This window comes from Neopsephotus bourkii, unplaced genomic scaffold (assembly GCF_033783945.1).
Source record: "Neopsephotus bourkii isolate Nb327-2 ecotype Australia unplaced genomic scaffold, CSIRO-AGI_Nbou_v1 NB_357, whole genome shotgun sequence".
Classification (NCBI taxonomy): domain Eukaryota; kingdom Metazoa; phylum Chordata; class Aves; order Psittaciformes; family Psittacidae; genus Neopsephotus; species Neopsephotus bourkii.
Window position 1 is genome coordinate 2,039,418 of NW_026900863.1, and position 25,726 is coordinate 2,065,143.

At 49.0% G+C, this 25,726-nt stretch overlaps 2 protein-coding genes across 6 annotated transcripts in view; both read right to left on the reverse strand.

Moving 5' to 3' along the window:
• Positions 1-310: 310 nt before the first annotated feature.
• On the reverse strand, positions 311-19,959 carry RARS1 (arginyl-tRNA synthetase 1). Of its 4 annotated transcripts, none has more exons than XM_061348437.1 (15): positions 19,897-19,959; positions 13,852-13,986; positions 13,167-13,355; positions 8,112-8,223; positions 7,038-7,138; positions 6,483-6,604; positions 6,055-6,175; positions 5,633-5,762; positions 5,217-5,321; positions 4,167-4,345; positions 3,528-3,637; positions 2,781-2,886; positions 1,559-1,731; positions 739-986; positions 311-460 (listed from the first exon to the last, which is right to left on the reverse strand). In XM_061348437.1, exons 1-15 carry the CDS (start codon positions 19,939-19,941, stop codon positions 351-353), a joined length of 1,986 nt encoding a protein of 661 aa, XP_061204421.1. In that variant the 5' UTR covers positions 19,942-19,959; the 3' UTR covers positions 311-350. The 4 variants fall into 4 exon arrangements, with proteins under 4 accessions (XP_061204421.1, XP_061204420.1, XP_061204422.1 ...); XM_061348438.1 differs by lacking the exon at positions 311-460 and adding an exon at positions 18,431-18,530 and having other exon boundaries at positions 532-986; positions 19,897-19,956; XM_061348439.1 differs by lacking the exons at positions 311-460; positions 19,897-19,959 and adding exons at positions 18,431-18,530; positions 18,784-19,248 and having other exon boundaries at positions 532-986.
• Positions 19,960-20,644: 685 nt separating this feature from the next.
• Positions 20,645-25,726, reverse strand: part of WWC1 (WW and C2 domain containing 1) — a 69,006-nt gene continuing 63,924 nt past the window's right edge. For both annotated transcript variants that reach the window (XM_061348441.1, XM_061348440.1), the window contains 5 exons: positions 24,947-25,111; positions 23,270-23,362; positions 22,212-22,442; positions 21,911-22,032; positions 20,645-21,387 (listed from right to left, as the gene is read on the reverse strand). In XM_061348441.1, the coding sequence (XP_061204425.1) occupies positions 21,321-21,387; positions 21,911-22,032; positions 22,212-22,442; positions 23,270-23,362; positions 24,947-25,111 (678 nt within the window). In that variant the 3' untranslated portion in view covers positions 20,645-21,320. The remainder of the gene's footprint in view (positions 21,388-21,910; positions 22,033-22,211; positions 22,443-23,269; positions 23,363-24,946; positions 25,112-25,726) is intronic.

Consider the following 25,726-nt stretch of genomic DNA (forward strand, 5'->3'; position numbering starts at 1 on the left):
GGTGCTCTTGGTCGTTCCAAGTTCTCAGTCCTTAAACTGCAGCCTGAGGCAGAGTTGTGCTGTGTATGGGTCTGGGGGGTTTGGTTCCTGCAGAGAATTGCTCTGAGCTGTGCCTGTGGACGCTCATCTGCCTCTGTAACTCCAGGTTCTGCTCCTGTGCTCTCCTTTCCTTACTTCCTCCCCCTTCCCTTCTTGCCTTCTTCCCTTACTTCCCCCTTGACTTTTACTCCTTCTTTTTTCTCCTAAGGGAGTGCTGCTCCCCCAGAGTATCCTTCCTACACAACCCCATCCCAAAAGACACAGACACCTCCAGTTGTTCAGTCCCTTTATTGTCACCCCACAGGAAACAGCTACATCCTCTGCACAGGCTTAATCCCCAGGATGTCGAATCCTTTGGCCATGACGGTGGCAGTGGCTTCGCATAGCAGCAGCCTCCACATGTTCACCTTCACGATCTGGCCTGCAAAACATCACCATGGGAGCTGGAACAGGACAACCAAAGCTGCCTTCCCCAGTGGAAACCCCTCTGCCCACAGCCTGGCCCTGGCTGAGCCCCCTTCCGCCCTCCCAAGCCAGGCAGATTTGATGAGCCCTGCGTTTCCGTGTGCCAGGCTGCTCACAGCTCTCTACCCCACCTGCTCACAGGCAGGTGACCACACAAGCTGTGCCAGCCACCTTCAGTCCTCCCACATGAGTAACACTGGCTCTGCAGCAGCAAGCCCCATGGCCAGCACTCACCACTCTGCCTGTCCTTCTCAACACAATAGCAGTTGTCGTAGAACTCAGTGAAGGTGGTGGCCAGCTCATAAAGGTAGTCACAGAGCGTGTGCAATAACAAGTCCTCCAGGATCTTCTGCAGGACCTCGGGGAACCTCAGGATGCACTTGCCCAGTTTCCACTCCTTCTCATGGTCCAGGATAAGCACCTCCTCCCTGGCTGCCTTCCGCAGCATCTGCTCGTCAATGTTGGCCAGGCGGGCAATGGCCCTGCAATGACCCAAACCACAGTCTGCTTGTGAGGGTCCCAACTCTCCACTGCCCAGGGCCAGCACTGGCCACCTGCTGGCCTCCTCACTTGCCCAGTCCGGTTACCAGGCCGGAAGAGAGCAGTCAGCCCCTGAATGCACTGCAGAAGAACAGGGAGGGACATGCTCTGGGCACAAGTGTCAGGAAGGACAGCTGATGCTGCCACACAAACCAGAGCTCGGGGTGACAGAAAACCTGCATGGGACATGGCGATAAACTGAGCTGAGGAGGTGCTGGAACAGAGGCTCACCCCTTCCCAAACACCCAGTGCCTCTGATGGAATTACTGAAACTCCCACAGTTCCTCCCAGCCAGCTAAAGGCCTGGGACACATGGTGCACAGAGAAGTCCTGCTGCAGAGAGCAGATGACACCATTCCCAATGACAAATAAAACCCTTCCTATGATGCATACTGGTGTAGCTGGCTTCTCTTACTAATCACCCTCAGCAGCACTGATGCAATAATTCACCCCTTTCCCCACATCTCCCTTTGCAAGAGCATCAGAGATCAAATCCAAACAATTCTCAACCTACCTAATGCGGGTGAAGGCATACAGCAAGTAAGCAGCTGTGTTCCCCCGGTCATCCAGCATCTTGTCAAAGGAGAACACGTAATCATTTAGTCTGTTGTGGGAGAGATCTGCATATTTAATACATCCAAAAGCGACTGATGTCTGGGCAGCTTTCAGCTCTTCCGCCGTGAGGACCTGTTGCAATTCCAGAACAGGTAAGTCATGAGGAAGGAGGTATCACTAGCCACAACATGCAGCCTTGGCCACACGGCATGGCTCCAGCCCTCACTTCCCCTGCAATCCAATGGCCCTGCAGCCCTGCCAGGTTAAGGCTGACTCCCTTTGCTTACGAAGGCCCATCAGACCTCTGGCCCCATGATGAACTGCCTGCCACAAAGGTTTGGTGCTGATAATGTGCTCCTGCTTCTTACAAACTGCATGTGCACACAAACATGCGGCCATCCTACCTTTATAGAGGATTTCAGACACAAAACCCCTCTCTGGTGGAACCTTGCCCTGTCAGTGTGGCAAAGCACTTTTGTGTTGGGCTCAAATGAACCCTTGTGAGATTTTCAAGGTGGTTTTTAATGTGCTTCCTTGTGCTCCTTTTTAAAAAGGGATCTTTCACTTTCACCCTACACTGCACAGCACTAAGGAGCTGTGCTTCCCAATTCCAGACTCACACAGTGAGTGGACAGTGTGGTCCTTCTGTTCCATTCCATGTCCCATACTGTTCAGTTCTCTCCAGGCTACCAAGATGCAGGACAGAAATGTCAGTAAAGACATTGCAAAGCAAAGGGCTTTCAGCAAACTTAACCACAGTGCCCAAGGGAAAGGGTGAAGCCAAAGTCCCCTGCAGATCCCTGGCCACCCACTACCACAAGTCAGTGCAGACAAGCAGGCCAAGGTTGCAAGGTTCCATTCTGCCCCACCTCCTGCACCTTGGTTCAGTCACAGCTGTGGCCATCACACTGCGGAGGCCTCACAGCACCAGCAAGGCCAGTTGTCCTGCCAGGCCCTCCTCTCCTGAGGGAGCTCTGCAGCACCAGAGGCCAGTGTGCTGCCTGCAGCTCAGATCTCACCACTGCCATGTGTTCAGGGATGCTCTTCTTTCCCTTGATAGCACCTTGCCTGACCTGCTTACCAAGTAATCACACTCAGCTCACATCCACAATGTGGAAACCATAACTTAGTGAACAAATCTGGGAAGTTCTCAGGAAAGATAGGCAATTTGTCACAAATACCTTGTCCCGCTCCTTGTCCTTCAGCTTGTCCATAGCTCGTTTCAGCCCTTCCTCCAGCAGGTCTATAAGACGCACTGTATCCCCTGACCGAGTTTTGAACTTCTTCCTGAGAACACAGAGCCAAAATGACCACCTGCATAAGAGGCCAAACCACTTCCACCCTCTGCCCAGGGTCAGCGGGTGCCCAGGCAGCTCACAACATGCATCAGAACTTCTTGCAGGCATTTCCACCTTAAATTTTGTAACTACCCTCCAGCAAACCCAGCCCATCTGCAATGGCAGCTGACTGTCAGAGCACACTGCTTTAACCATCACCTTCACAGACACTAGAACAGCTCTGGAGCACAAGGGCCTGCCTGCAGATGAGGACACAAGGTTCTTTTCCCAGCTTTTGTTTCATTGACCATGAAGCAGGTAGCACGTAATGGCCATCACGGCCTTTACCACTGCTATCTCCCCGTATTCATATCAGCTTCCTCTGCACTTCCACCAGCCATTCCCAGTGCGCCTCCATCAACAGCAGGCAGAAGAAGTCAGGCAACCTGACCACAGCACCAGTGACTAGGTGGCTCAAGGACCATGACACAATGAAATGACAGTTACAAGTAATAGCATGGGATGCACTGTGTGGGTTTTTTTTAGCATGCCACATACATACTTGTCTTCAAACAAGAGCAAGTCTTCTGCATTCACTCACACAGCCTCTTCAGAGCACATACAGAGGAAGAAATACATCCACAGACTTACTTGTCCTCTCCCAGCACCACTCCGAACGCAGCGTGTGCCACTCTGGTTACTTTAGGATCATACCAGCCAATCATCTGCCCGGCTGCAAACACCGTCTGCAAATGCCCCGACTGCAAGGAACAAATGCCAACAAGTGGTTCTCAACCCACTCCTCCAAGGACAGTTTTCTTCTCAGCTTTCTCTCCTTCACAATTCTGCTTTCACAATGAGACCTGAAACGTTTCTGGCTTCACAGACAAATGCCACTTCAGAATGCTCAACGTTTCCAGGAGTTTTCCTGGCTTAGAGAAGCAGTAACTGGCAAATTCCCATCACTGCTCATATATGGAGCTGACAACCCTGCATCTCTTCAGATAAGGAGCAACCGCAGTATAAGCAACACAAATCTCATTCCAGACTCATCTACTGAGATTTAGGCTTCACCCACTTCCAGTGGTAAACTGGGTCTCTCCCTAATCAAATGCTTCTAGGGGCTATACAAGGAGACCACCAAACTTGATTCATCATTACACCAGTGAGGACAAGAGTAAATATACACACTAAAACTCTACAGACTTCTGCCTAAATGAGTGTTGTACCTGTCATGTAACACCCTTTCTGATGCTTTGTACCAGCAGTAACAGAGGGTGACACACTCACCTGGCCACTATCAACAACATAGATAATGATATCAGCTTTCTCTTCACACAGCCTGTGCTTAAGAGCAGCTAAATCAGATGTGTCATAGGTGTAACCTCCATCTGATTTCATGATCGTCAACGGGACAGGGAAACCTGGGACAAACACGATCTTCCGGCCATCATCAACCTGGACAAATCCTAGAAAAGCAATGAAAAATATCCCGTGTTGTATTGCAGAGGGAGCTTTGTGGGCCAGCACACGCAGAAACACCCCTTCCTGGATGCTACCAGAAAGAAAAGGCCATGCACCCATATTATGAAATCATTAATGGCTCAAAATATGAACACACCTACATGAACTCCCTCGCCAACCATGTCACAGCCAGAACTCAAGGCTATGCACATGGAAGTGGATCTGTACAGATTGGGCCTTACCAGAAGAGACCTAACTGGATTTGAGAACTCCTGTCTCTGGCATCCAGATCTACCTTTAACAAAACCAGCATCACAAAGTGTGGCACTTAAGGCAACAGAATCTTTATACAGAGATGCAGTAAGGACTTAGCACAAACACTTCAGATGGCAAGACTCCAGAACTGCCAAATCCAGACAGGAACACATAAACCCAGACTTTTTATGCTCCATTTGGCTTCTGGCCAGTCCCAAAAGTCAGCATAATCAAAAAATACTACTGTCTTCTCAGAGATCTCTCCAAGTTCCCATTCAGTCACAACACCAACTGTGGGCAGTCTGCCATATACTGCTCCTTGACTATTTACTAAGGATACAATGAATTCCAGTAGTACCTCACACTATCACCTACAAATATCACAAACTGCTTCTGGTGTCAGCAAGAATGATTCAAGATTTCTGGAATGAAGCATGTAAGAATCACTTCTGCCAATGCTTCCCTGGGAGGAAAAGCCACAAAAGACCCACTGAGGAAATGTGGCTGTGAAAAAGAGCAAGGCTGGGGAACACAGAATTTCACAAACATCAGTTCTAAGCCTCACTGCACAGGACTGAGGTTACCTCAAGGTTACTTTGACTCTGAGACCAAAAGACTCACCTTTATCTTCAAATTCTTTTACGATGTCTTTCATCATCTCGTGGTAGAACGATTCTCCTCTCTCTGTGAGCGTAATGTCCAAGCAGTTGTAGATTTTCTGGAACTCTTGAGGAGGGAAACAGAACAAAATGCTTCCATTAAATGCACACAGTAGGAATTAGTGGCATATGTTTACCAGGGGGCATAGCAAGTCCCCAAAAGCATTTTCCATCTCCCAGTCAAGCCATCAGACCAAGACTGAAGAGACAACGCTCCACAGACAGCCCAGTTCTTTGATTGTGTTGGCTTTTATCTTTAAGCCTCTCCCAGCAGGATGGCAGTGATTTTCAAAGGAAAACCAGAGCATGGGCTCAGATACAGAGGTGAGGAAAGGCACAGTTCTGCTGCTGGGACATGCTCCTGAATGTGGCAGTCACCTTTCCGTGACACGTCACAGATGAGCTCCCAGGCTTTGATGAAGTCGGGGGTTTTGCTCTGCAGCAGCACCACACATTGGTAGGCACGTTTCTTGAACTCCTCCTCTGTGTCAAACCGCCTCTTGGACTCCTACAGGGAAATACACCTCATGAAAAGTGCTGATCTCTTCCCTGATACAAGCTAACAGGGCTAACAGGCTCAAAAGACAGAGGCAGCATGCTTACAAAGTCCTCTGATGGTGCCCCATACAGACAACTCTATGCCAGATACCACAATTCATCACCCAGTGACAGGTTATTGCAATAACCCATTAACAGTGATCACTTCTTTTGTTTCTCAAAAGCTATGCTGCAATTTGTAAAGCTCCCCAGTATGCTTTCCCAATGTTGATGTAAACATCATACTTATTTGCTACAAGTACCTTGTAAAAAGCTTGGAGATCCCCAATGGGAGGAGAAACTGTTAAGTAATCTGGAAATTTGTCTTGGAGGTGAGCAATGAGCATTCCAAACTGGGTGCCCCAGTCTCCTAAATGGTTTAACCTTAAAGCAATTGAAAAACACAATAATGACTTTGCAAACATATGCTTTAAAACACATGCATTTCAGAAACATATATCCTAAAAGAAGAAACATAACAGCACCAAAACCAGGCCAACACCCACAGTTTCACTGCATGAAGCTTCTCGCCATCTTCATTCCCAACGTACTACATTCCATCAGCTTAGTATTTTACCATACAAAAAGGATTATTTGTTGTGTGCTTATAAACAGACAGCACAGACCAAAGCCCTGGGATACTGTACACACCCAGCCAAGCAAGCCCAGCACACCCCAAATGGACTCTCACCTCAAAACATCATAGCCAGCAAATTCGAACAGCCGGCACATGCTTTCTCCAATGATAGTGGACCGCAGGTGGCCAACGTGCATCTCCTTTGCAATGTTAGGGGATGAGAAATCCACGACCACCTTACACACAGCACCAGAGAACAAACAAAGAGCAGCAGTCGTTACCACACTGTGTGTTTGACCTGGGCTTTGCTGGAGGAACAAGGCTGACCCTCACGCCCTTTGCTGCAAACAGCACACAGCAGCAGAGGAGGCCCTCAGGGACCATGAGAGCAGGCTTCCAGCCTGGGGCTCTGCTGCACCCACCAGAATGAGCTTGGTGCAACACTCCCTACCCCGGGAGCCCTGTCCCTTACCCACCAGAGACTGCACCAGGTACGCACAGCCCACCCTACAGCCCCAGTCCCTAAATCACACCCCATATGCTGCTGTAACAAGCAGCTGACATGGACATCTGCTCAACAAACCACCTCGCGGAGAACTGCAGAGCTACCCACAGCCCAGCACAGCTCATCCCTATGGGAGCAGGATGCCTGTGCACTTACTGCTGTACCTTTTTCCTTTTGCCAATAGCCGGTGGCTGAACTCCATTCACCAATAAACTGCTCAGCTGCTTCGACACAAAATCCCTTCTCAAGTGGACATTGATAAAACCTGGAGAGGAGAAAACCAGCAATGAGTGCTGCGGCTGCAAAAGTGCCTCAAACCACTTTTTGTTTCCTCACATCAAGGACAAGAGCACAGGAACCTGGCTTGACAAACCAAAACCAATTTTCAGCAACAGGGCAACAAAGCTGTCACTAGAGGACAAATTCTGCTGCCATTTTCAAGAGTCTATTTCACAGCACTAAAGCCTGTTATGCAGGAGATAGATGCTGCAAGTTAACCCACTGACATCACTCCTTTCTGCACACGGCCACTCAAATGTGAATTTAAGAACATTTTTAATGAGAAAATAAATAATCTTGCCAAGGTTTGCAGAATGCAAAACCAGATCCTGCTTTGTCTCCTTTCTTTAAATTAATACCCTAAACCACACCATTTCACCTGGGATTATCCATGCTTGTGGGACAACACTAACTTCAGCTTCACAAAGCTAAGGAATGAGCTTCTGCCCAAGCACACGAAGGGCTGTGCCATGTGAATTTTGTGTTTATGCTGAAGCCCTGAGGGATGGAAGTCCTTGTATTTCTTCCTGGGTCACAGGGCAGATGCAGGAATTCATAACCTCCATGCTACTGCAGTATCTCAGTGCTGAGAGGTCAAGGTCTCCTCCTCATGCCAGCAGCAGTGAGAAGGGCATGTGGATTTCTGCTGTGATTTCATGATGCAGCCTGATACCCATCACCACCAACACAGGAGAAAAGATGGTGCCTTAAGGATCAGTGGAAAACTTACTAATTAAAGGGCTTAGGATGGCAACTGCCAATTCTAATACAGATGCAGATTTGCTGCTCTACACAGGTCTGAGGGCTACAAAGCTCCCCAACACAGAAGCAGCTAATTCACCCTGTAACTGCAGTTTTCAATTGTGGAAGAGTTAAACAAAGTTTCCCTGATCACCATCCAATCTAAAATTGCCCTATAAGCTTTAAAACACAAAGTGTGTATCACGGAACTCCCTTACCAGGCCCAGCGATTTCAACCTTCTCAATGCATTCATTAGCAGGAATATGTTTTGTTATTTTCTCAGCTATTTCTCTTGGGCTGACCTTCTGTTCCTTGGTTTTGAGCAGTATCTGAAACACAACATGAGGAGGTAAGATTCACTCCTCCATAACACTGTACAGAGTGAAACAGAAAGCACAGGTACAGCAGCACTGAGAGATCCTCATAGAATCATAGAATAGTTAGGGTTGGAAAGGACCTTAAGATGATCAAGTTCCAACCCCCCTGCCATGGGCAGGGACACCTCGCTCTAAACCGTATCACCCAAGGCTTCGTCCAACCTGGCCTTGAACACTGCCAGGGATGAAGCATTCACAGCCCCCTTGGGCAACCCATTCCAGTGCCTCACCAACCTAACAGGAAAGAATTTCCTCCTTATATCCAATCTAAACTTCCCCTGTTTAAGTTTGAACCATTTACCCCTTGTCCTATCACTACAGTCCCTAACGAAGAGTCCATCCCCAGCTTCCCTACAGGCCCCCTTCAGATACTGGAAGGCTGCTATGAGGTCTCCACACAGCTTCCTCTTCTCCAGGCTGAACAGCCCCAACTTTCTCAGCCTGTCTTCATACAGGAGGTGCTCCAGTCCCCTGATCATTCTCGTGGCCTCCTCTGGACTTGCTCCAACAGTTCCATGTCCTTTTTATGTTGAGGACATCAGAACTGCACACAATACTCCAAGTGAGGCCTCACGAGAGCAGAATAAAGGGGCAGGATCACCTCCTTCGACCTGCTGGTCACACTCCTTTTGATGCAGCCCAGGATACGGTTGCTTTCTGGGCTGTGAGCGCACACTGAAGCCGGCTCATGTTCATTTTCTCATCGACCAGCACCCCCAAGTCCTTCTCCGCAGGCTGCTCTGAATCTCTTCTCTGCCCAGCCTGTAGCTGTGCCTGGGATTGCTCTGACCCAGGTGTAGGACCTTGCACTTGGCATGGATAAACTTCATGAGGCTGGCATCAGCCCACCTCACAAGCGTGTCAAGGTCCCTCTGGATGGCATTCCTTCCCTCCAGCGTATCAACCGAACCACACAGCTTGGTGTCATCGGCAAACTTGCTGAGGGCGCACTCAATCCCACTGTCCATGTCAGCGACGAAGATGTTAAACAAGACCGGTCCCAACACTGATCCCTGAGGGACACCACTTGTTACTGGTCTCCAGCTGGACACTGAGCCATTGATCACAACTCTTTGTGTGCAGCCCTCCAGCCAGTTCTTTATCTACCGAGTGGTCCATTCATCAAATTGATGTCTCTCCAATTTGAGACAAGGATGTCGTGTGGGACAGTGTCAAACGCTTCACACAAGTCCAGGACTGTTTAGCTTCATAATGTATAGACACAAACATCTCCAGCAAATTTGTCAGATTAGATCAGTCCCTCTCTAGAGCAGAAGTGTAACCAGACCCACCATGTTCACTCCCTTCCGCTAAGGACGATTAAAGAGCAGTTCCTATGTCAGAAGAAAGCTTCCAGGGTATTTTTCAAACACTGTTAAGAGGTTTGGCAAATTCCTATCTCTCTAAACTAGGAAAAGGGACAAACAAAGCTGGCATAGTCCTTCATACTGCTTCAAAATGCTGTTCCTCAGTCTCACAGGTACCCTCAGCTCTGCCAGCACTCATATTCTAAGTTCTGAGCTGTGCCTGCAGTAGATGCTGAGTGTGGTTTCGGAGCAAGCTGCTAATTTATGATTAAAAGCAAGCAAAGCGAACTGCCTTCAGCCCTATCTGAGACTTAATAATGAAGTGACTAAATAAACAAAATCCCACAAGCCAAGAAACCAAACCTAATTCTAACACTGACAAATTCTCTTCAAAAGGCATCAGAGAATCTGCTGGTAAAGCAGCTCTCCTTTTGTCTCCAGCTATCAATGGCCCACTTGGAACTCAAAGAACATGATGCAAGCTCACATCCAATAGTAACATCAGAATGGTATGGGTTGGAAGGGACCTTTTGAGATCATCTAGTCCAACTCCACAAGTTCTGTGTCCATTCCCAAGGTACCTTCTCACATAGCTTTACAATCTCACAGAAACATTCCTTAGGAGGGCCCTCTGAGACAGCCCAAACTGTCCCTGCGAACCAGTACATCACATTGCATGCACCCACCACAACTATTTGTTTCTGAGTACATGATTTTCCATTCTTACTCTGATGTGTCTGAAAAGAATCTATCCCCTCACTCCCATCAAGGACAAGCAGCATGTACCTCTTTGTCAATTCAAAATTGACACTGCTGCTTGTATTTGCTAACTTGCAGTCTGTGCAAAATGTGACTTCTACTTCAGTTTCAGCTTCCTATTTAACCTGTCATACAGCTGATAATAACAGGATCCTTACAAGTTGAAAAAAGCTTAGCATGGGCAAGAAAAGAAAATGTAATGTAAATGTAGCCTGTAATGCTACTCAAAGTGCAAACTACAGGAAAAATAAATGTAAACCCAGATTATGGGCATGTTACACCAGATGACAGGCGTGTTACTTGAATCACTCCAGAAACAGTCACCCTACTCTTATTACTGTAAGGAGCAAACACTGCTCCTGGCTCAACCCTCAGCAGTCACACACTAACGAGCTCCCAGTAAAACAATGTGCACTTGTGAGGGCTGTTTCCACATGGGCGCATCACAGGGAGAGGATGCTGCAGGGCACGTACCAAGCAGGGCAGGTCCTGCTCCTCTGGCAGTTGTGGTGAGTGGTGTTCCAGCTCTGTGCAGGGGACACTGGGGGAGTGAGGCTATGGAAGACCTGCCCCACAGTCAAACCCTAAAACTTAGGCTGATGGAAAGTACACAACCTGCTGCTCTCAGAGGGAAATGGTTGCACTGCATCCCCTGACTCTGCTGTGCTGACATGCTCTAACTGTGCTGCACGTGTGAGTATCACCCAGCTCATACACGGTGCTCTTCCAGGGAACAGACTCCAAAGGCAAGCCCAGCACTAGGAACTGTTACTCCTCAGTACAGCTGACAATATGGGACTTGACACCCTGGCCTGAAGGGGACCGTTCAGACACTGAGTTATGTGAACAATGCGGACACGGGAAGCCAGGACTGCTCGAGAATCCCAACAGCCACTTAATTGGGGTAAAGCAGCGGTCACAAAGCTGGCAAAGCTCTGCAAGGCCCTGTCAGTGCAGTCACCCAGTGTTGTCCTGGCTGCAGCCCAGGCCCAGCATGATGCTCATGAGACCAAGGGAAGATGGCACCTATTTGTGAGGGCTGGTTTCAGAAGCCTGCTGGCTAGCACGTATGGATGCTGCCGGGTGTCAGTCTCACTGTGGCAGAACAGACACAGTGGCTGCAGGTGACAACCTGGGTAGAATTCCATGTGTGTCAGTTCCATGTCAAAGTTAGCAGCCTAATAGATTGATAATGGTGAAATGACAACAGAACACTTAAAAAAGTTGTTTCTAATTGCAAAATGAAAGACTTGCAATTACGAGAGTCTAACTACTCAATCAAAGGCACCAATGCATTCAGAGTTGGGGTGTTTTAGCACCAACTTTCTCTATGACCTCCTGGTTTTACTTCAGCACAGTCCCAGCCCACTGAGGCAACTCCTGAAGGGTCTCATTCTGCTTGGGTCCTCTTTGGTCAAATACCTTCCAGAAAGCAGCAATGTCGTAATATTCAAAGTGACCACTGATATGAACCAGGTTAAGAAAACCCACTCCTTCCCTTGCCCATACCTAAGAGATGTTCTGTAAATTGGAACCACTCTTACAGCTGCCTGAAAACCTCCAAGATCAGAACAATATCAAAGCATAGAATGGTTTGGGTTGGAAAAGACCCCAAAGCTCATACAGTTCCAACCCCTGCCATGCACAGGGACACCTTCCATTAGAGCAGCTTGCTCCAAGCCCCTGTGTCCAACCTGGCCTTGAACACTGCCAGGGATGGGGCAGCCACAGCTCCTCTGGGCACCCTGTGCCAGCACCTCAGCACCCTCACAGTAAAATAGTAACAAACACCCCCCATGTTTCCTGCTTTTTGCTCATTTAAAAGAAAATAGAGGCGCCACCAACCATAGATGTGGGGAAGCCCACACACCTCCCCTCAGCAGGTGCTTGGGTAACAGCCAGGAAGATACAAACAAGAGCACAAAGTGTGCATGGAACAGTGCACTCCGATCCACCTCAAAGAGCATTTGTCACAAAACTGAAAATGCTTTCAGGAATGCACCAAAAATCAGCCAAATTCAGCTGTAACCAGGGAATTAATAAAAGGTGTTTGAAATAAAGCAGAGTATGCAGCACAGTGACTGAGCAGCAGCCTATATCTGGTTGGGCACTGTGAGGAGATGCTGTGCACCCCACAGCCCCTACACAGAAAAATGACCCATGTCACCAGGTCCAAGAGCAGAGCAGTTCAGGATGCAGCATGCAGGGACCTGAACCCTACCCAGGCACACAGGGAGCACCCAGGCCCCTCTCCCTGATGTGTGTCAGTGGGCAGTAGAAACCTGCAGCACCCACACCAAGAGGAGATGTGTGCCCTGAAACGGGGTGGCGTTTGTAGCTCTTCTTTCCTGTGAGAAGGGGGTGTGCGCACACAACTCTGTGGATGTGGGGACACGGCACTTCCCCCACACTACACAAGACCATTCTGAGATGTAGTGTTTGTAACATTTGTAACTGTCCAGAATTGGGATTTATTGTTTTGCTGATACCAGTTCCAAACATACAGCTCACTATTTGGTATTTAATTGCATAGTTAGTAAATCAATGCAGCACTTCAGTCCCGGTTTGATTTAGATCCCACAAACTGAGCAGCTGTTCTATGTGACACACATGGAACTCTCTTACCATCGAACCAGAGGCTTAAAGATCTATTTGGTGAAGACCAATGCTTGCCCTAAAATGCCATTAGATGCTCACTGAATTCTCAGACCAGAGGCCTGCAGCAAGCTTGAAACAGGTCCACAACTGCAACTCTCCCTGTGTTACCACACAGCTTCCAAAAGAAGCATTCCAAGCTTTAGTTCCCTTTGTAAGACTGGTCAGATTTACCTGTGTGATGCCCATGGCGCTGTTACATTGGTAATCTCCAAACCTGGGCTGCTGACTTGGTGTCACCACTAGCGGAGGGTTTTCTAGCTCTGGATAGGCAGCCTGAATAGCAGCTCCAAAGATCTCCTGAAGGAGGCTGTTGATATTAATCATGCTTTTTGCTGGTTTACTTCTTTCCTCCTGAAGGCTCTGAAAAAAAACAATCCCAGAAGGCTAAATTCACAACATCTGGGAGCTGTTACACGCCTCTTTTTTCCCTGGCTGCCTGGCAAAGCGTGGCTGATAGATGTGGCTGACACTTCTAGGCACGGGAGCAACGAATATGACAGAAAAATGCCATGATTCAGGGGCTGCTGCTCCCGTTGAGCCTCCCAGCACGAACACTTCCCCTGAGTGCAGGGCTGCACCTTGCCAGTGATCTGGTAGAGATGTTGGCTGGGCTGTCCCTTCCATGACCTGCCAAGATGTGATACTGTGGCCTTATAAACCTACTGACATCTGTCATAAAGTAGGCTCCTGTTTAAGGAACACGGAAATATCTGATGTGCCACCAACAATGAAGGCGCTGGATGCAGTGAGAGCACACTGTCACACAGCACTAGCTGTGACAACTGACAGCACTTATTTAGCTTGTCTTAATGAGAACCAGCCCCACATGCTGCAGCATTCATTCCTCCTCCCTTACCTTCCGAAGGAAGTTCAAGCGATACTTGAGCTTTGCGTTCTCGTCCCGCAGCCCTTCCAAACTCGGGGACACTCCCACGCACCCAGAGTTCTTCAGACGCTCAATCTCTGCAGTTAACAACCTGATCTCGTGCTCCTGAAAAGCAAACGGAACTGTCACACAGGCACTCCTGGAGGCGGGGGGACACCAAGGTGAGGAGCTGCAAGATCTCAGGCAGTTCTAGTTCTGCCTCGCAAAGGTTAACAGCAAAAGGAAGAGCGGAGCAGTGACATGGGGAACTCATCCCCCAACCCTCAAAATTGAAAGCACAAAGACATCTTCTCCTTTTAACATCACATCATTCTGTGTCCCCCCAAATGATTCACCCTTTAAGTTGTTTCTATTTCTGTCAAACCCAGGGATTCAGAGACATTCCTTAAGATCTCAATGAGAACAATCTCACAGGTATCAAGACAGATGTGCAAGACAGACAACAGGTCATGCTAATAGAACATGTTCCCAAAACAAGCCCTTTCTCCAGCTTTTGAATTTAATAAAGATGCTTCAAAAACTCCCTAAAGCCTCTTCAGGCAGTTTCATCATCTCACAGGCCACAGCCTCTCCTCCAGAGGGTGAAACCACAATCACTCATACAACCCCAGCAACCCAGACAAGAAGTGTAGCGTGCTGCTTCACAGGGGGATTCACAGGGGAATCCATAGGGCCATTTCTGCAGCCTGTACTCACATCCATCTTGCTGCACAACCTCTCCTCCATGGTTTCTCCCTTAAAACTGACATTCAGCATTCAGCAGCAATCAGGAATTTCAGGTGGACCTCTATACTCCAAATCAGAGAGCAGTCTGGGTTGCAAGGGGCCTTCAAAGCTCCTCTAGTGACATCTCCAACTAGATCAGATTGCCCAGAACCACATCCAGCCTGGCTGTGAATGTCTCCAGGGATGGTGCATCCACCACCTCTCTGGGCAACCTGAGAGGTTCCTCATTGTAAAGAATCTTTCCTCACATCAGCCTCAATCTCCCTCTTTTAGTTTAAAAGCACCACCCCTTGTCTTGTTGCACCCGGCCCTGCTAAAAAGCCTTTCCCCATCTTTCTTACAGGCCCTTTTCAAGAATAGAAAGGCTGTAGTAAGGTCTCCTCAGAGCCTTTTCTTCTCTAAGCTGAACAACCCCAACTCTCTCAGCATTTCCTCACAGCAGAGGTGCTCAATCCATCTGACCATTTCTGTGGCCCTTCTCTGGACCCTCTTCAACAGGTCCATCTCTTTCCTGTACTAGACTCCAGAGCTGCATGTGGGACTGCAGGTGCGGTCTCACCAGAGAAGAGCAGAGGGGCAGAATCACCTCCCTTGACCTCCTGGCCACACTCCTCTGCATGCAGCCCAAGACATCAGGATTGGCCTCTGTTCTGCAAGTGCACATTGCCTGCTCATGTCCAGTCTTCCACCCACCAGTATCCCCAAGTCCTTCTCCTCAGGGCTGCTCTGAACCCTTCCATCCCCCGGCCTGTGATGATACCAGGGGTTGCCCTGACCCACGTGCAGGACCCTGCACTTGGCCCCATTGAACCTCACAAGGTTCACATGGGCCCCTCTTGAACCTGTCCCAGTCCCTCTGGATGGCATCCCATAAACAAACTGCCCTGTGCTCCTTCGACCTCATGGCTGAATCACAGGCAAACGCTTCAGCCAGCAGCCTCAGCCCAGTGGCTGGAACTGCTGTAAGGAGCAGTCGTGTTCCCGACCCCAGAGACACCAAGTACCTGAAACTTCATTGCTGGTGGCCACCTCTTGTCCTCCCCCATCACAGGCTTTGTGTCCATCAGCCACAAACCTGGCTCACCATCACAGCTCTGGAGGCTGCTGAAGGTGCAGGTGACTCAGTGCTGCTGTGACGGGTGCAGGCAGCAGGGGCAGTGAGCCAGCCCCCCAGGCTCTCCTCCACCAGAACCCCATAGCAGGAGGCAGCTCAGGCTACCCCTGCAGGGAAATAAGTCACCAAACCTCACCAAAAAGGGCTCACTTGCTTTGGTGCTTGAAAACAATCAGAATATTTAATTAAAGAAAAAACTGGGCCATGAAATCTTGTCTTACACATCCTCCTGAGCAACAGCTCCCACAGACACCACTGTGAGTAACTGCAGATGCTCAAAACCCCTGAACTGAGCCAAAATCATGTTAAGATTGGCTACTTATGAAGCAAGCTGAAAATCAGCACTTTTGAGGTCATTCTGCATTTGTGCTTCAGCTTCCAGCACACTTCTCTGCCAGCCTCTCTCCTGTACTACAGGAGAACAGGATGTCCTGCAGGTTCAGACGTGAACAAACAGGACTGTGGGGAATAAAACCCGTTATCAAAATCTTTGGTTTGGTATTTTGGCAACTGAAAGCATTGAACAGCACAGCTGTAGCTCAAAACACCTCACTTCAAAAAGCTTATTGCAGCCTTTCTCCTTGCAGCCTATCACTTCTTTTTTTGTAATCCAAAGCAGCCCTCCCCCAAATCATACTGTTGCTCTCTCACATGCACACAAACACCTTCTCCCCTATAAAAAGCAGAAAACATGTATGTTTTCATGTTTTACTTTGCTCACAGACCTGACCATGCAGCGTTTCAGGTGACTTACAGACTAATTTGAAAGATTTTCAGACTGAACTTCAAGTTTCAAACAGCACAGTGATTTTACTGCCATGTTTTACAGGTTCCCTGTAGGTTTTAAGTCACCATTATTGCTACAAACCGACCTAAAGGAACATCAGAGCAGAGCCATGAGTAACTCATCCCTCCAGCCCTAGAATGTACTTTAAGGAAAGCACAAAGCTATCTCATCCTCTTCATGTCGCATTCATCTGCAGGATCTGTATCCACCCAGTATTACTTTCTCTTGAGCAAAGCCAACAGCTTCAGGACAGGTTAGCAAGACCTGGAGGAGAGTTTTGCATTGAAGACAAACACTTGCTTCTGCCTTTGAAATGAAAACCATAGGATCACAGAATTGCTTGGACTGGAAAGGACCTTAAGATCAGTTCTAGTCCCCTGCCATGGGCAGGGACATACCCAGTAAATGTGACCCAACCAGCTCACATTTATTCCTCCTCCCCCAGAACTATAACTACTGAGGTATTTCAGTACCATTGGCAAACTTTTCACAACAGCAACATGATTTAATGTTCCTCCACAAGCACTCTGGCCACCCGAGTTCAGACTCGCAAGAGCTGAGATGACCTGCATCTTACTGGAGCTTCTTCCCACATTGTTAAGACTACAAGAGAGGATGAGGAAAGAGGTTTATTCACGTGCACAGCCACGACCCAGAACAAGGGTTCTTGGGAATCAGCATCCGCTGGGGCAGACATCTACCCCAAACAGCTTTTCCACACAAACACAGGGTGACAATTGGTATCCTAGTCACTTGGATCTGGCCTGGAGGTACAGAGCTCTAAACCCATGCCACAGGTCAGTAAGTCTCATCTACTTCTCTCCCATGACTGCCCCAAAGCAGCAAACCCACACCTGCAGACAGGAGGCATTCAGACCAGGCACATTTTGGATGTGACCAGCCCCACGTGTCAGCTCAGACGGGCACATTGTTCTATCATGTTTTGTGCTCCTTTTCAGAAACTTTCAGTACCAGTCCTTATGTTACTTGAGGATGAACCAAAAGCAAAACGCTTCCCTGTGGCAGCCTCACTGCCTACCCTGACACTGCTGCTGCCATTTCAGTCTCCCTTTTTGAGCTCATCAACTGCTAATACAGGTGATGAAACAAACTCTTAATTCCAAACCGCAGCAGAAATGCCTGGACTCAGCACTGGCTACACTGAGCTGCAGAATGGGTAGGGTTAAGATCAGCACAGCTCCAAAATGGGCAGTGAGGGCTGTGGTTCACGGGCCAGTCAGGGGGGAACCCTGCTCATGCCCCAGTGGTTCTGGTGACCAGTGACAGGACATGAGGAAATGGAATGAAGCTGTTCCAGGGGAAGTGCAGGCTGGGCATCAGGAAAAGGCTCTTCCCTAGGAGGGTGCTGGGTCCCTGGAAGAGGCTCCCTAGGGAGAAGCCTGTCAGGAGTCGAGGAGGATCTGGACCATGCTCAGTCACATGGTTTAGCGTTGGCCATTCCTGTGAGGAGCAGGGAGTTGGACTCCATGATCCTTATGGGTCCCTTCCAACCTGAGATATGATTCTATGATTGAGGAATGATTCCATGACCCCACACCCACAGCCATGCGCTGAGATTACCTCAAAAAAGCTCTTTAGATGGTTGCATGCTACAAATACCTCTTCTGATAGCAGCTGTGGTGCAGCTCATAACCCTCTAGAAAATCATCTGTGAACACTAGGTGTTATTAAAGGGATTCTCTAGATTCTACATTCTGAAGAATCACTACATCAAACTACAGATACCCCCTGTAACTCCTCCCTCACAACACCACCAAGCAAGGAAAGGAGGCAACACCAACACACCTCTGAGCCACAAAACGTGTAACAGAAAAGCTGCTGTTCAGGACAAAGTGTTACCCTGGGATTATTCTACCTGCACAGCCCCGGGCATGTCACAAATTGCCAGTAAAGGGTCATACCTGATGACCACCTCATGAGAAGCTGCAGGAACTACATGAGGCCATGCTGACATCTCCAAGGGCTCTTTGGTCAGCTGAGAACTAGAAATCTTCCCCTCACCTGTGAACACAAAAAAACTATAGCTTCTTCAATAGGACCAAAAACATCCCTACATTTTCCCTTAATGTCAGAGTGTCTTCCAAAGACCCCACTGATTTAACACGAACCTTGCTTAGGCTTCTGTCTCTGGGCTTTAACATGACAGAGCTTTTCTCCATTACATGAAAACAAAACCAGAGAGGAACTGGCCTGAGAAAGCACGGCAAAGGGAGAAGAGCACCTCTCTTCTTTCCCTTCCAGCATGCCTCCTGACCAGCTCTATCTCTGCTCCTCCTCTGCCACACCTTTGCTGAGCCAGCTCAGTGCAGTAACTCAGCACATACACTGCTCCTTGTTGGGCTGTTCTCCCAAGGCACTCATGATTCCTGCCAGCCGGTTCACCATGGGCTCGTGCTGGAGCTGGCACAGGGAGGATGTGGCAGGGAACGAGGTGAAAGGTAGATTCAGGCTCAGTAATTCCATGTGGCCTCTTTCAGCCTCCTGGAGTTACAAAGCTGAACACCCCCCTCTTTCTTGGAACTCCGTTCACGGACTAAAGAGCAGATCCCAGTGACAGCAAGGGGAGAACACCCACGATGCTCTCCTCTCCCAGCAGCTACAAAGGGAAAATGCAAAAACAAAGGCAAAAAAAAGAGTTGCAAAGATTCAACAGCCAGATCTATTATCTGAGTGTTTCGTGGCAGTGCTTATCCTATGACTGAATTGGGAGTAGAAAATTTACTGGAAAGTGACTTGAGAGTCCATGTGTATGGCAGACAAAAAACCGCAAGCCAAATGTCCAGAATCTCTGAGTTACCTGCTCTTGGGGCAACACAGAAGTTCACCTGTAGGACTCCATGCTGTCCTGTATTCTTCTGTCAGTACCAGTCACTGACTGCGACAGACCTGGCAGTCTGATCTGGTTTTACATCACAGCCACCGAAGGGACAGGGCTGTCACCACCTTTCCCAGCAACCGTGCGCACCTCACGGCTGCAATAGCCCGCCTGAGGAAGCCAGGACCGCCCACAGCACACCCGCCTCCAGCGCAGCCCGTGGACGCGCTTCCCGGGCTGCTCCACAGGGCCCCGCCCCCGGCGCTGCCGCTCCCGAGGCCCGGCACACACCGCCCCGGCTGGCCGCAGGGCCGGAGCGCAGGGCGGCCGCGCAGCCCGTGGCTGACACTTGCCGATGCCGGTTGTGGAACTCCTTCCACAGAGCTTCACCACGAACCCTGCCCGGCCCCATCCCCATCCCCATGACTGCAAAGCTCCAGTACACCGAGCGCTCTCCGGACATGAAGGCAGCAAAGAGCTCCCGCCCCTGCCGCTCGCTGCCTCCCGCCCCGCACAGGGTCCCGCGGAGCCCCCGCCCACCCCGGCCCGCACCTGCCGCGCCAGCCGAGCTGCGCACTGCGACACGCGCGCCTCCATGCTCCGCGGCCGGAACCGGAAGTGGCGGGAAGAAGCGGAAAGCTCTGAGCGTGCACGTGTAGAGGGAGAGGTTGCAACAAGGCGGCAGCGCCCCCGCCCGGCGGGGAGGACCCTGGCAGCGTGCGGCGGCTACCACCGCCCCTGGCGGGAATGCCGGGAACGTCCCGGTGCTGGCTCGGGAATGGGTGGGAGCGGCGGGGCCCGGTGCGTGCCTGCGGCAGCTCCAGCACCTCTGGCCTCTAGGAGCTGTGGCTGCCCCATGCCCGGCAGTGCTCAAGGCTTTAAGGTCCCTTCGACCCAAACCAGGGTGATTCCACGATGTAGATCCGCACTTCATCACACTCCTTCGAAAGGCAGAGACAGTCGCAGACCCCCCCGTCAAACCAAACCCAATTTTAGGGGTGACCAAGGAGTACTTTAATTCAACCAGTGAATCACAGACTGGTTTGGGTTGGAAAGGCAGCTTGTGAGTTACAGCTCCAGCACCTCCAGTAACCCCTGCATTTAGAGCAAAATGGGGAAGCCCAGGGGCACCCTGGTCACTCTGCAGCACATGCACCAGCTACCCCTCCAGCATGCCTGCTCTGAAGGGCGTGCAGAACAGGACACAGTAGAAGCTGTGCGCTTCCAGCTAATGACACCCCCACCCCCCCACACAATGCAAGTGCCAGCTGCTGAGAAGATGCACACAAGACAAAACCAAGGTGTCCAGCAAGGTCACTTTATTGGAAAACCCTAGAATGGACATAAAACCCACAGCCCTCCTCCCACAGCATGGTTTCAATGGGCTCCCCACGCCCCCCTCCCGGACCCGTTACACACCAGAGCTGCAGTACAAGTGGTAAAAGTGCAAGTATTCTCAACTTCACACCTACTTTTATGACCTGGCAGGAAACAAAAACGCTTCACAGCTCACAGAGAACTCGTTCACAGCACTGGGGAGTCCAAACCGGCTCCCTGCATTCCCCACGGGGTACAAAACACATCACTCAGTGGAGAGTCCAATGCAGGACATGATAGAAGGCAGGGGTGAGGTTCCTTCAAAGGTATTTATTGCAGTAAAACCTCTAAAAGGTAGAGCTGTACAAAAAGTCTAAACAGCATTATTTAAGAATAACAGCACCTCACGCTGCATTTGTTCTTATTTAAAATTCTATTTCCCAAAAATACATTCCTAAATATACAAACTATACAACCTTGTCACTTTAATGCTGGTTTCTGTGATGATAGAAGTTTAACCTAAAACTCTTTAAAACATCCACACACTGACAAAAGCTCTAATATACAAACGCCTCAGTACCTTCATAATACCACATAAATAACTTCAAACCCCAAACGGCATGTGTCCAACTGTCCAGAAAACAAATACTTCATGGTGATCACACGTCATCGGCACAGAGCGTCAGGATGTTTAGCCTCAGCCGGGTGAAAAAGGCCATTTTCTCTCTAAAGAGAATGATGGGTTGTTAATTCCACACAAGTATTGCTAGAAACATCCATCATGCATTCAGATTCATCCCTCCAACTGTCACCATGAGGAGCAGCAGCACATCCTCTCATGACCTACACCTCTTATTTACATATCAGACAGGAGGCATCCTTACAGCTAGACTCACCACACTGCCAAAAAGCCATTTCAGAAAGGCTTTCATTGGGTTTTCTGCTTTCAACGTATGTTTCTTAAGGAAGCAATGGGCTGCTGCTGGATTAAACAAAGGATTTTTGAATTTAGTGCCAGATGGGAAGTGATTTGGAGCACTGCTGGTTGCTTTGTGATCATGTGCACTGCTGCAGCTTGTTTCCCTGACTCTTAAGAGCTTACACTTTCATATAAAGACACACAAGTTTTTGTTTAAACAGGACACTTCAACACTCCGCCAAGGACCTTCCTCATCAGCACCTTAGTCACTCACAGGAAACCATGCTAGCGGTCCCCTTTTCCTGCCCTTTCCTCATGACCTGGGATTACCTGAACGACTGCACCTCCGGAGGCTCTTTCCGACTCTGCCCTCGCAGCCTGTGCACATCCTTGGCAGCAGCCCTCATCATCTTATCAGCCTTCAGCTCACACTGGTGTTCTGCTTTCTCCACCTAAACAAACAGTGCAAGAATTGTGTTTTCAAGTGCAGCCCGGACCCAAGGACTGCAGCCTTCACCATCAAATGTTTGCTTGATGGAGCTCAAAGTGGAGGACGCTTCATTTCCTGAGCATCCCAAGCCCCTTGTTTCTAAGATGCAGTGACTATAACCCAGAGGCAGTTACTACTCACTCGCTTTTCCACCAGCCTTAGCAGCAGTCGAAACCTCTCATCATCCTTCACCCACTGTGGCAACTCCTTTTCACCCTGACTTTGAGCTTGTTCCAGCTGCTCCTTCAGCTCCCTCAGCACTGAGATCTCCTGCACCAGCCGATCGTGCCAGGTTTTTGAAGCCTGCAGGTCCAGCTCCAGGTCTAGCGAGGTGCGCATCAGGCGCTCTGAGCCCAAGGACTTCACTGAAGGCTGGAAAAGAAGGGCTGTATGAACACAGGGATAAGAACTGTCCCAACCACTGCCCCGTGACAGGCCAAATGCATCATGAGATCCTACTTTCCAATGCTTTTCTTGGCACAAAGCATCTCTATGGACCCTACTTTCCAATTCATCTCAAGACAAGAAAGCATGAACTCAAGCAAGTTTCATTTTGATTTTGGTGCTTCTACTAAATCTCTTCCTTGGCAGCTTTTCCAAATCAAACAAACGTTGCTTGCACACCTTGCTCCTGAGTTTGTCTCATTACCAAATGAATCCACAATGCAACAGAAGAACCCTGTTTTTTCCAGTAACATATTATGTTACCTTCTTTCTGCTAGCTTCAAACACAAGCTGCCCCAAGAAAACCATCTCCTTGCGAGCTCAGCATCAGCATCCCAGAGGAATTTCAGTGACTGCATTCCAATGGGCACAGGGGCTCACTGCGTGCCACAGAGTCACTGCAACCTGGGCATCCCTGACATTGCTCTCCTCACCAGCTCCTCACATTTATTGGAAGTACTTAAGAATCTCACAGCAGTAAACAGAGCCAAACTGCTTCTGCTGCTTCTGCTCTGACAGGGTGGAAAATACTAGGAACCATCTTCTTAAATGTATTGGTTTAAATGAGTTCCATCTCAAACATTCCTGCCATATTCTGATACATAAAAGTAGCCTTGAGAGACTTGTCACACCCAAAGGCTGTGAATGAAAGCAGGTGGCAACTGATTCATGTTTGCAAATTCTTCCTTTCAAGCAGTTTTCCATGGGTTGCAAGTGTGTGTGCTGGAGCAAGGACAAGGTGCCATTGTTGTTACCCGCTTCACTCGGACGCTTCGCCTCTCCAGTGCATTCCGAACGAAGGGCGGCTTTTTGGAGAGTGTTGAACTGTCACTGTCACTGCGGTTCAGCTGCAAAGGAAAGGGAAGAGCCCATGAAAGAAGTACAAGCAGTGCATACACACATCATCGGCAAGAACAGGGGCTTCTCTCAGTTATTCTAAGCAGGGATGCAAGCAGAACTAGGAAGTTTCGTGGAGAGCTGCCACCCTAATCTGCATTCACAACATGCAATCCATCTGGCACAAACAAATCCTGCCCCAAGCCTTGAACTCTATCACTTTCTGGGAATAGGCTGCATGGAAAGAGAGACACTAGTTTAGGGTGTAATATGGGACTCCACCCCACTGCCCTTCTCCTGGGCAAGTAACTAGGCTGGGCAAAACAGCCCAGAAAAATAAGCTCTGAGTAATTCAAAGTTACTCTTTTCTAGCACCTGCAAAACATGAGGCTATTTTATTAGAGATTTCTTTTTTTCTCTCCAGTCACCTGTATTTTAAGCTAGTGGTGCAAGAGGTAGGTTTACCTGTAAGATACCCCCTAGGTTTTCCAACTTGGTTGTCACGTTACACTCATACAGCTGCAGCCTTTTGTGATTGTCTCTAGACCCTTAAAAAGAGCTCAACTGAAGCAGTGTTTAATTCTCATCTTCCTTCTCAAAGCTGGGGGGAACAGGCACGTGGGATCCACGTGTGCTGGGACACAGAACCCCCCAAGCACTGGCCACTCCTGCAGATTAAATCCGTTTTGTTTCCTGCAAGCACCTGCTTCTGTGTGGGAGAAAACCTGCACATCAAATCCAGCTCAGCTGCATTAGGAGCATGCCCACTGTGCACAGGTCATGCATGATAAAAACAGTGCCTGCTTGTTTGCCAGTTCAATTTATAAGATGAGTTATTTATAGTTTAGGCTGACCCTCAATCCAGGAAATAATTGTGAACAAACACTTCAAAGCAGTGGCAGTGACATCCTGACCCAGCCACCTTTAGACAAGGCACGCTCAAGAAATCTTCCACAGTGTTTTTGCTGACATTACAAAGTCCTTACCTTTCCATTTCTATGAAGCCTTCATGTTCACCTCATCTAAAGCCAGGTGGACGCAGCGAACCCAGTTCAAGTTAGCACAGAACAGTCTTACAGCAGCAGGAAAGGGTTTGATATGCAGCTTATTCACAGAATCATAGAATTAACCAGGTTGGAAAAGACCTTTAAGCTCATCAAGTCCAACCCTTAACCCAGCACTGCCAAGGCCACCACTAACCCATGGCACTGAGGGACTTGTCTACACGGTTTGGGAACACTTCCAGGGACAGTGACTCCTGGGCAGCCTTTTCCAGTGCTTGGTCAAATACCTCAGTATGTACTGATCATCACTGTCTTACAGCAGCCCTACCAGGTTAGTGTGGGCATTTCAGCATGCTGCATGTACCAGACACATATGTGCACACACACACTTTATACATTTGTGCTTCGTGCTATTAGTTCCAAGGAAAGGCATCATCTAGGAGGTGAGGACAGAGCAACTTCTGAAGTCAAAGGAGGAAAGAAGAAAGCAGTGTCAAGCCTCTGTGAAAAATCCAGCCTAAGTGAACACTGCTGACATGCTTTCATTAGTGAAAAGCAGCATTCAGAACCCCACGAGTGCATTTTCCTTACCCGACACACATACTGACTTTGTGGTCCTGGTGAAAACGTTTTGGAGCGGATGATAGTGCTACCTCTGACAAATGGAGCTTGTGGTGGGTTTGCTGCTCTCTTGTCTTTGGGCCGAACCACAGTAGAAGACTGTGCAAGGCTCTCTGTGTTTGTTTCTTTATCCACCTAAAAGACAGATGTAACAGTGTGAATGGCAGCTTATGGACCACTCACACACAGAGCTGACAGCCACCTCTGATGCATCTCCGCTGCTGGTCCCAGAGGCACCGTGTTCAGAATCAGATATTCTTTAGCTCCTTCAAGCAGGCATCCTGCCATGCCACTCTTTGAACTCAGAGGCTGCTACATTAACTCTCTAAGGGCTCTGCATCCATCGATCACTGTACAACACAACCAACTGCAGTGACCTTTGCCTGTCGATCCAGTACATCAGTGTGACCTGGCAGCCCCCCACACAACAGAGGTATGGTTTTAAGGACCACTCCCTTTGGATCTTCGCTGCAGACGCACAACTGCTGTATGTACATGCAGAGAGCACATGTACAGCACATGCTTGTTAGGCTACAGCGACACATTAATGAAAACGGTTTTCATGAGCAACCTCAAGGAAGGCATGAAACTGTGCTGCATTAATTGTGGGTCATGTTGAGTTGTTTAGGTAGATAAACATGTAAACACCAGTGATGAACCTCCAAATAACTGCTGTAGCCTTGCACAGCTTAACATAACCCCACCAGCTGAGAAATGGTAAGCTTATCTCATCTTCCAGTTCAAAAGGCC

What these genes read in the sequence shown, in the direction of transcription:
- RARS1 (XM_061348436.1), bottom strand. Translation starts at nt 19,941, where the DNA reads ATGGAGGCGCGCGTGTCGCAGTGCGCAGCTCGGCTGGCGCGGCAG. An exon ending in GCTTGAACTTCCTTCGGAAG is followed by an intron (nt 13,356 to 13,851) that starts GTAAGGGAGGAG and finishes GTTTTTTTTCAG; the next exon opens with AGCCTTCAGGAGGAAAGAAG. An exon ending in GCGCCATGGGCATCACACAG is followed by an intron (nt 8,224 to 13,166) that starts GTAAATCTGACC and finishes GTTGTGTTTCAG; the next exon opens with ATACTGCTCAAAACCAAGGA.